Source organism: Pygoscelis adeliae, unplaced genomic scaffold (assembly GCF_000699105.1).
Source record: "Pygoscelis adeliae isolate BGI_AS28 unplaced genomic scaffold, ASM69910v1 Scaffold41, whole genome shotgun sequence".
NCBI classification, from domain to species: Eukaryota; Metazoa; Chordata; class Aves; order Sphenisciformes; family Spheniscidae; genus Pygoscelis; species Pygoscelis adeliae.
In genome coordinates, this window is record NW_008824373.1 from 3,472,735 (window position 1) to 3,483,901 (window position 11,167).

Below are 11,167 nucleotides of genomic sequence, written 5' to 3' on the forward strand. Positions count from 1 at the left end.
ATGCCAGATTCATAGGGCAAGGGAGAATAAGAAAGAGTGGCTGGCTGCAGGCCAGAGAGAGAGAGAGAGGGGAAGGAGCAGCATATCGGTCTGTTCGTACACTTCGAATTAGAGGTTTTTGGTTTAAGAAATAGTTCTGTAAGACTAAATGCATCCTTATTTCCTATGGGTTTGTATTTGTGAATTTATACTTCAATTGAGTAATACTCGGGCTGCAGTATAAACTCACCCTTTATTAGACAAGAGAGAATCAATTTGAAAGAGAGGCCTTGACTGAGAAATAGATTCTGCACTGCTAAATAAAAGTTGCGTTCACTTCATTTTCTTTTAGCTAGCAGACACCCTATCCAGCTGCCTGCTTTCACAAAGTTTGTAGGAATGTTACATCTTTGAGACCTTTTCCCATGTACTGGACTTAGATGGAATTGGTTACTGGAAGTGATCAAGAGGAGCTGAGCAAGGCAACAGTACTCTTTTTTCAGGAAAGCATGTAAAAAGGAACAATAGTCTTTGGTCCAAGGAGCTTTTTGTTCTCTCAGAGTCTACAAAAAATGCTGCTAAGCTTGGTGTCTTAGTAAAGGTATGGTGTTTCTTTCATTTAAACTCATTTAAATATACTCATTATTTCTTATTCATAGAAATGTGATCCATATCCTGAAGAATCAGGTCAGATGCCAGGCTTCTAGGAGTAACAGCTTCTGATGGAAAGCTATTACTGCTGCTTCTCTCTACTCTTACCCTAGAAAGCTGCACCACACACCCCACATTCTTATTTCCTTACTCTCCTCTGCTCTTCATATCTCTATTATTTTATGGTTTATAGTATTCACTGTTTTATCCTTTTCTCAAATGATTGCTTTACAATGGATTATTCACTTTCCTAGCTCCAAATAATCCATTCCTTTCCCTCAATGCTTCATAATCAATGGCAAAACAATTCAGAAATTATTGCCAGGTAGACATTTTGTGTGCTTTTTAAAAGCATCAGGTTTATCTCTTAATGCTTTAGAAATCTTTAGAATTTTCAGTTAAAACATTTCACGTTATCTCTGTGTCATTGATTTTTCTTAATCTAGGAAAAGAAAACAAATTGGAATATGTCTAGGAACATGAAGTGATAAATAGTAAAAAGTTGACAGTTGGTAGTAGTAGTTTATTAGAATTGTCTTTGATAACAACTCCTCTGGTACCTGTTATATGTGTTCATGAATAGCCACTGAACTAACAGAAAACATCTGCTGCTTTGGCTGAATTTAAATACCCCAATTTGATAACCTTGTAGAGAAATTTACCAGTCACCTAGAATTGAAATTCACATACCAGTCCTGATCCATCGAAGAGATTGAGACTCCACACATCCAGAAATACACATCAGTAGATCCAATGCAGGACCAGATTTTAAGTCTTGAACATTGATTATTTTGTATTGTTACGTTTTACATAGAAGTTTACAGTTCAGAGGTAGAGAATACCTGTAATTATACAGGTAAATATGCAGGCACTGCCTACAATGTAGCCCTCAAAAAATAGGTAGAAAAATTTGTTTATTTAAAATTGGATTCACTGATACATGCACAGACAGTATGTGTAGATTTTATAGTGAGTAATAAAACTTTACATGCAAGACCTGTTCATATTCGAGATTCTTCACATTTTCTAGAATTCTTCACCTAAGCAACAATTAAGCAAATGTTCCTTTTACAGTATCACAGGAGTTACAAGTTGGTTTTGGGAAGTATTCTATATGCTATATGTTGACATTAATTTTCCAAGAAAAAAATTGCACTCTTGCATACTTGTGCATTTTCTGTGATTATTCTTGCAATATCTTTTCTTCTGATTGTTGTCAGTTGTCTTTGACTGAAGCTTTTACCCTAATTCTGTTTATTCTATGAAGAAAAGACTATAATCTTTCTAGTTAAAGTACAAAACAATTCAAATTCAAGCTCTTGGCCAATATGCATTTGAAAAATGATACTTTACTTATCTCTTGTATCAGTGAAAGTGGTTGACTAATAAATGTTTTCTTCTCTGGAAATCATTGAGTGGACTTACATTTTTTCACTGCTTTTTTAAAACTAAGTGTAATTTAGACTTTAATGGAGAGTCTGTTTCACTTAATAAAATCTAATCTTTTTGTTATTTTCCATCTTATGCTTTTAACTTTCCCAGTTTTTTTATTAGAAATAATTTTGATGTTATGACTTAGGAAATTAGGTTGTATACGTACTACAATTACTCTTTTTGCGCTTTGAGTGGTTTTTGTTCTAGCTCTTCCAGCCTGGCTTCTTGTTCTGGGCATGAAGGTCAGATATACTGAAAGGTGATAACCACAAATCTTTTAATCTGTATTGGGATTTTACCTGTTTCAGATGCTTCAACGCTTAGAAACAAATAACCACTTTGTCAAAGTCTGTATTTTTTGAGTCAGAAGGAACAGTGGAAAAAAAACGTTTGCAAAGTTTGTTCTAATGGGAGATATTTAAATCCAGTTTGAGCTTTCATTCTTGAATATCATTAGCCCATATGTGTGACATCGTTCTGTAAATCCAGACAATGAAATCTTTTGCAGAAAAGTAAATAGTTCTGATTGAAGCATAACTTATTAAATTCTCAGGTGTCTTAATATCATAACAGCTGGAGCAGACTTGAGACCTGACATAGGAGTTCCTGGGGCTGCTGCTTGAAGGTGCTGCACTGTTCTTACGGGAAATTTACATGGGAACTTTAAGACCCAAGTTTCTGTATTTGATGCGGAGTTGGCAGAAAGTCAGTACTGGAGCACAAAGGAGAAACTGTTTAAAGAGCAACTTGCAAGTTACCTCTTGTAGCAGTTTTGGGGACTGACCCAGACTTATTGCTATGTTCTTAGAAAAAAAGTAGCAAGACCTCATTTTTTCCACGTGTGTGTATATGCAGGAATCTATGCTAAGTATACATATTTGTAGGTCTATGTATGTGTGTACATGTTTGTGTATAGTTGGTTACATTGCTGTTTTCTGGAGAGCTCTGAGTCCCTTCAGTATCATCCTCTGCTTGATTCACTTGGCTGAATGGTAACGTTCTTCCATGAGTAAGATTGTCTTCAGTCCTTTATTTCAAAAGGGAAAGGCAGAAGCTTTTTATATACTTTATATTTTTTGTATATTTTAATTTTTTTGTGTATGTTCTTGTGTGTTTATTCCCTTTCCTTGTCATAAGAATAGTTCTGCTGTAATAAGTTTTTTTTTTTTCCTTTTGATTATATTATTTGCAATGCTTTATAAGATTCTCAGGTTATGATCTTGTGAACCAAGATCATATGTTGCTGTTCATTCTCAAGCCCTCAGCTTTTAGGAGAAATTAGTTACCTACTAAATATTTCTCAGGTATATTGCTTGCTGTGTATGTAACAGATGTAGTAGTCTGGTATGTGATAATGAATGAGAAACACAGTATTCTGTGCAAATACTAAAATCTAAAAATGGTATGCATATCCATGAGGGGAAGATGAGTACCATATGAAATCTGAGCATTGCAGATTTTTTATTAATTACATTGGTGGCTATTTTGGGGCTTTCCTTTTTCAGATCAGAAGTTCTAAGGGGCTGAGAAATCTGTCATATCTAATATGCCATTTTCTGATATTAAATGGTTTGTCAAAATTCCCAGCAAGCTTAGGAGTTTGGCTGGTTTTTCCTTATCCATTAGGTGTCTCTCCTTAGCATATCATTAGGACGTTTTGGTACTGTGATTTGTTTTAGTATTTGAAAGATATTTTATCTTTTTTGTCTTTCCATTTGTGGTTTAACCTCAGGTGGCAAATGAGCACCACACAGCTGCTCGCTCACTCTCCCTGCCCCTGGTGGGATGGGGGAGAGAGTCGGAAGAGTAGAAGTGAGGAAACTCGTGGGTTGAGATAAGAACAGTTTAATAATTGAAATAAAATAAAAATAATAATAATACTAAAAAAAGAATATACAAAGCAAGTGATGCACAGTGCAATTGCTCACCACCCGCCGACCGATGCCCAGCCAGTCCCCGAGCAGCGGCCCCCCCGGCCAGCTTTCCCCAGTTTATGCACTGAGCGTGACGTCACATGGTGTGGAATGTCCCTTTGGCCAGTTTGTCCTGGCTGTGCCCCCTCCCAGCTTCTTGTGCACCTCCAGCCTTCTCAGTCGGTAGAGCATGGGAAGCTGAGAAGTCCTTGACTAGTGTAAGCACTACCTAGCAACAACTAAACCGTCAGTGTGTTATCAACATTATTCTCATCCTAAATCCAAAACACAGCACTGTACCAGCTACTAAGAAGAAAATTAACTCTATCCCAGCCGAAACCAGGACACCATTTTAAACACACTGACTGGCTTTACTTATACAACAGGGTTTTTTTCCCCCTAGAAGCTGTTTTGTATGTTCAGACTCTGTCCCTTTGCACATTCTTTCAGATCTGTTAAAATAGTGTCTGAGTTTCAGGTTTGATGCCAGTGAGGTTGCATTATCTTTCTTCTTTCCTGAGTACTCTGTGCCATAGATGTTCTGGAATTAAAAGATGAAGACTTACAACTTTCTTTGGCAAAGTGTTTAATTTTAAATTCAGACTGAAAGTTGGTTTGGTTTTGGGTTTTGGTTTTTTTTTTTTTTTAATTTGTTTGTTATGCTAGAAACTCCCTCCTTATATGTCAGTTGTTGCAACCAACCAGTCAGACTTGCTTCATTTAGTAACCAGAAAATGTATTTACAAAAGAGTACTATCTCCCTGTGCAATGGTAGATTTCATCCTATATACTCGAGAATAATGGAACAGATGTCTCAGAGAATGTGATCTGAAGTACAGTTTGCAAGTGCATTTATAAAAGTTTATTTATAATTGTTCTTCAAATGATATGGAGATATTTAATAGAATGGTATTATAGTAAAAATATGGATCTTGTTAATGCTGAATAATTAAATTTGGTGGGTTTTAGTCTGGGTTCACTTCTTAAAAGTTTGGCTTGGTTTAAGCCAGGAAAACTACAGCTTTTTTATTTTATTTTATTTTTGTGATTATTGTATTTAACTTCTGATTGATCTCTGGTTGTGACAGGTAAGGAGAGGAACTAGAAGACCTTTCAAGGCCCCTTTTAGTATTTAGTTTTTCATTCTATTATTGTATTTAGCTGTTTTACCTATTTTTGTGTCTGGTGTTTCATTCTAAGTAATGCTAGTTTTTTCAGTTGCATAATAGATGAGTAACTAAGACTTTTTTCACATATGTCCAGTCTGTTAATTGCTCTTCTTTTACCTTTACTTAGTCATTTTTGAGTCTAGGTGACCAAAAATCAGAAGAATTTTCAAAGACAGGATTATAATTCATATTATAATGGCATGAATTTTTCGTATTGTTATCTACACATCTTTCTCCATTCTCAAATGCTAGAAAGTTTTAGGGTAGGCACTCTAAGCTAATTGTGGCATGAATTAATAATTCTAATAAAAATGAAATAATTAAAGAATTTTTTTATAGATACTTCCTCTTCTCATATATTTAATATCATGTATGACCTACAGGTAAAATCTAAAATAATCTCATGAGTGTCTTGATCAATGGAGAATTCTCTTAATTAAAGAAAAATCGGAGAGCCAATCTACAAGTGTAGAACAAAACCTGTTACTTTTTGCTAAAAAGTTACAAAAAAAAGAGGAAGTATTCCAAAGAGGCTATATTGGAAGACTTACTAAACTTCCTTCACTATTTTATCTGTAAGTATATCTCTAAAATTCACAAAATTGTGCATAAACAAAACAGTGCAACTCTGGACAAAATGACAGATTTTCTTCGAAGAACTTAAAAGAAGCGAAATAAGAATATGAAGAAGGGTTTGTTTGTTTGTTTTCTTTTCTTCAGCTGTGCAATTAAAAAATGGAGTTGGCACCAAGTGAAAGAATTTGAGTCCCAGAATTGGTATATCACAAAATACAGAGCGCTCTGCACACAAGAACAGTTAATTCAGTCTGATTTTATTGCTTATAGCTTTATTATTTTAATCAATGCCAGGACTTCCTATACTTAAAACTTTAAAACTTTCTTTGACATCCAACATCAAGGGAAGCCAGAAGAAGTTCAGTATTCCTATAGCCATGCTACTTCTGGAAATCATTATTCATTTTTCTGTCTGGCTTTGGGGGAGATGGCTGCCGTACAGGTTACACTTGCTATTGCCTGCTGAGACGTGGAATGTACGTGTGATGAATAAGCCTAAAATTTGGAAGATGGTCCCACACTGGTCTATGGGGTATGATAAAGTTTTGTGTGACCTACCTTTGCATTAAACTAACAAAAGACAAACATCAGCAGGTAATATTAAAAGCTATAGTAAGATCCTGATGTGTTTTAAATTCTGTGTTAGACAAAGTGGAACTTCTAAAAGAAAAAAAACAAAAGCACAAAAAACTACCTTATGAATAAAATTGTCATATATGTAAAGAGGAACAGAAAGTACAAAAGTGAGGTCAGTACTATTTTCATTTATCTCTTCTATTTTGACATTTTTGTTAGTGAGCTAGGAAATCAATAATGGCTAATTTCATTGGCAAGGATTAGAGAGTACATAGGCAGGAACACTCAGGATGTGTATCGTTGCTTTCAAGGGCACTTTGAGTAAAATATATTTATTATAAAGTGAATTGAAGGTTCTTTTTGTCTAATTGGCTCATATACCAAGCATTAATTCTTTAGAATACTCAATGTGCAAAACGAAGTTTGTGATATTGGATATACAAAAAGTATTTTGTTTATTTCAATTACTTTCATACCCTCATAATGAATGCCTGTCTGGTAATCTGAGCCCTTTCATAAAAATCATGTCATAATAAATGTAACTCAAAGTGTCAGTATAATACAGGAAGTGTCCTGATAACTCCTTGCTTATCAATAATGTTTAAAAATAAAACATATTCTATATGCATAATCTGTGATGTAGTTTCGCTCAAAGCAAAATGCAGGGTTTTGTACCTGCTATAGGAGATTAACTAGTCAGCATCTGGAAAGTTAGATGTATTAATTCTGGAGTTAGGAATGTGGTTGCACACTGAATACCCAGCAACAGAAAGCAGTCGGATGTTGGCAGGAGAAAAAGAGAAATTCCTCAAAGCTGAGGACAAGCCAGATGTGCTTTCAAGCAAAGCATCTGGGCCAACTGACCCTGAGCTATGCAAGACCACCAGGAGGAAATGGTGAGTGGTAGTAGTAGGTGACTCCGTGCAGCAGGGGTTGGAGGCAACCATCTGCCAACCTGACCTGTCGTCTAGAGAAGTTTTCTGCTTGCCTAGGATCTGGATCGGGGACTTTGTGGAGAGACTGCCAAAGCTTGTCCAGACCTATGACTGTTGCCTCCTGCTGTTCTTCCATGTGGGCACCAATGATACTGCCAGGGGCAACCTGGAGAGTATCAAAACTGACTACAGAGCTTTGGACCTGATAGTTAGGGATATGGGGGCCCAGGTGTCATTCTCTATCTTGCGGGGAAGTGGTGTAAGGATACTACATGTCAACACTTGGTTGCAGAGCTGTTGGTGGCAACAGAGATTGCCTGAGGATCAGCATCTGATTTGAAGAGATGTCCCCCCTAAGCAGGACACCAGTACCTTTGCCAGCAGGATTTCTGACCTGGAAAAGGAGGTCTTTCAATTAACCACAGTGGAGAAGGGCGAGAGTTACTGGCAGCCCTGTAAGGAAGTGATAGTCAGGGTTGATGAGCAAAATGCCTGGGGTGATGTGAATGAAAGGGAGCACAAAATCAAAAAAACAAGGCTTAAGTGGGATCATCTCAAGCATTTGTGTGTAAAGAAGGAAGTGCCTACAAAGCACCATTATGGAAGAAAAAACCCCAGACCCTTTCTGAGAAATCAGCATGCTGAAGTGCCTCTCTGACGTGCCTGTACACTAGTGTGGAGAATAAACCTGAGAAGTTAAGAGGTCTCTGTGCAGTTGCAGGGCTATGATCTTGTTGGGATCATTGAGATGTGGTGGGATGGCTTGCATGACTGCAGTGGAAGGATACAGGCTCTTTAGGAAAGAGGCTGGGAAGATGAGAAAGTGGAGTTGCACTTTATGTGAGAAAACAGCTGGAATGCACAGTGCTTTTCTAGGGATGAATGATGAGTCAACTGAGAGCTTATGGGTAAGGATTAAAGAGCAGACAAGTATGGGTGACACTGTAGAGGGAGTCTGCCATAGGCTGCCTGACCAGAAAGAACAAGTGGATGAGGCCTTCTACAGACAGCTAGAAATAGCCTCACAATCCCAGGCCCTGGTCCTCATGGGGACTTCAACTACCCTGATACCTGCTGGAGGAACAACACAGTGGGACACAAACCAATCCAGGAGGTTTCTGGAGAGCATCAGTGACGACTTCCTCACACAAGTGATAGAGGAGCCAATGAGGAGAGGTGCTCTGCTGGCCCTCACACTCACAAAAAAGGAAGGGCTTGTCTGGGATGTGAAGGCTGAAGGCATCCTTGGCTGCAGTGACCATGAGATGATGGATTTCAGGATCCTGAGAGGAGGGAGCAGGGCAAAAAGCAAGGTCACAACCTTGGACTTCAGGAGAGCTAACTTCAGCCTCTTTAAGGATCTTCTTGGAAGAGTCTTGTGGGATAAGGCTCCGGAGGTAAGAGGGGACCAAGAAAGCTGGTTAAAGGAACACATCCTCCAACCTCAAGAGCAATCCATCCTAATGAGCAGGAAGTCAGGCAAAAATGCCAGGAGGCCTGCATGGATCAACAAATTGCTCCTGGAAAAGCTCAGACTCATAAAGGAAGTGTATGGAAGGTGGAAGCTGGGACAGGTAACCTGGGAGGAATAGAGAGACACTGTATGATCATGCAGAGACACGGTTAGGAAAGCCAAAGCCCACCTGGAACTGAAGCGGGCAAGGGATACCAAAGGCAGCAAGAAGAGCTTCTATGAGTACATAAGTGGCAAAAGGAAGAGTAGGCAAAATGTGGACGCGCTGCTGAATGGGGCAGCGCAGGACGGTGACAGGAATGGTGACACAGGATGTGAAAAAGGCACAGGTACTGAATGCCTTCTTCACCTCAGTCTTTTACTAGCAAGACCGGCCTTCAGAAATGACAGACCCCAGATACCAGGGGGAAAGTCTGGCGCAAGGAAGACATACCCTTTGTGGAAGAGAATCAGGTCAGGGAATACTTAAGCAAACTGGATATACACAAGTCTATGGACCCTGATTGGATACATCCACGAGTACTGAGGGAGCTGGCAGATGTCATTGTGAGGTCACTCTCAATGATCTTTGAACGATCATGGTGAACTGGAAGAAGTGCCCAAGGACTGGAGGAAAGCAAGCACCACTCCTGTCTTCAAGAAGGGCAGGAAGGAGGGCCTAGGGGACTACAGACCAGTTGGCCTCACCTTGATCCCTGGGAAACTGATGGAATAGCTAATCCTGGATATCATTTCCAGGCACATGAAGGACAAGAAGGTGATCAGGAGTAGTCAGCATGGCTTCACTAAGGGGAAGTCATACTTGACCAACTTCATAACCTTCTGTGATGAAATGGCTGGCTTGGTAGATGAGGGGCGAGCAGTGGACATTGTCTACCTAGACTTCATTAAGCCTTTTGACACTGTGTCCCACAAGATCCTCATAGAGAAGCTGTTGAAGTATGGGCTGGCTGAGCAGAGAGTGAGGTAGATTGAAAAGTGGCTCAATGACTGGGCCCACAGGGCACTGATCAGTGGTAGTGTGTCTAGTTGGAGGACAGTAACTAGTGGTGTAGTCTAGGGGTCAATACTGGGTCCAGTCCTGTTTAAGAGCTTCATGAATGATCTGGATGATGGGGCAGAGTGTAGCCTTAGCAAGTTTGCTGATGATATAAAACTGGGAGGAGTGGCTGACAAGCCACAGGGTTGTGCTGCCATCCAGAGGGACCTAAACAAGCTGGAGAAATGGGCTGACAGGAACCTCATGCAGTTCAACAAGGACAAGTGATATGACCTGCATCTGGGGGTGAATAACCCCATGCACCAGTACATGCTGGGGGCCAACTGGCTGGAAATCAGCTCTGCAGAAAGTTACCTGGGGGTCCTGGTTGCAATCAAGTTGAACATGAGCTAGCAATGTGCCCTTGCCACAAAGAGATCTAGTGGTATCCTGGACTGCATTAGGAGAGTGTTGCCAGCAGGTCGAGTGAGGTGATCCTTCCCCTCTACTCAGCACTGGTGAGGCCACACCTGGAGTACTGTGTCCAGTTCTGGGCTCCCGAATACAAGAGAGATGTGGAGCTACTGGAGAAAGTCCAGCGAAGGGCCACTAAGATGATTGAAGGGACTGAAGCATCTCTCCTGTGAGGAAAGGCTGAGAGAGCTGGGACTGTTCAGCCTGGAGCAGAGAAGGCTCAGGGCAGACCTTACCAACGTGTACAATTATCTGAAGTGAGGGAGTGAAAAAGAGCGCCAGGCTCTTTTCAGTGGTGCCCAGTGACAGGACCAGAGGCAACAGGCACAAACTGAAACACAGGAGGGTCCCTCTGAACAGCAGGAAGCACTTTTTTCACCATGAGGGTGCCCGATCCCTGGCACAAGTTGCCCAGAGAGGTTGTGGAGTCTCTTGGAAATATTCAAAAGCTGTCTGGACGTGGTCCTGAGTAACCAGCTTGAGGTATCCCTGCTTGAGCAGGGTGGTTGGGCCAGATGACCTCCAGAAGTCCCTTCCAACCTCAAACATTCTGTGATTCTGTAAATTCAGCTAAAGTTAATACATGTTCCATTTAACTCACTGTTTCTGATCATATATTTCTAAATAATTTTGGATAACAAGCACTGGCAATAAAGGGCTATGTAACTTGTTTTTTATAGTGAAGTAATGTTGTTTAGGTTATAGAAGAAATATCTTTTAATGGTTTCCTTTGGAGTAAATAAGCAAAGGAAAACTAGCTCAAGTGTCATGCATACCAAAAGTTTGATGCAATGTATTCCAAGGTATGTTTGTTTTCTACCTACCATCTTAGCTGAGCATTGCTGAGAGGAGAATTGAGTTCTTCACATCCACTTTGAAAAGACTCTTGTAGAAGCAGTAAACCTGCTTCATACTTCTTGTCAGGTTTATTCTGACTTTATTAAAAATTAAGTGTGCAGTTTAATTCCAATGCATATTTTCCATAAAAACAAGAATATTTAATCACT

General features: G+C 39.6%; 1 protein-coding gene across 1 annotated transcript in view; it reads right to left on the reverse strand.

Annotated features, from left to right (window-relative positions):
• The window catches only part of MMS22L (MMS22-like, DNA repair protein), a 131,946-nt gene extending 124,577 nt beyond the window's left edge, over positions 1-7,369 (reverse strand). The window contains exon 1 of the mRNA XM_009320166.1: positions 7,259-7,369. Coding sequence (XP_009318441.1) covers positions 7,259-7,369 — 111 coding nt within the window. The remainder of the gene's footprint in view (positions 1-7,258) is intronic.
• Between the last annotated feature and the right edge of the window lie 3,798 nt (positions 7,370-11,167).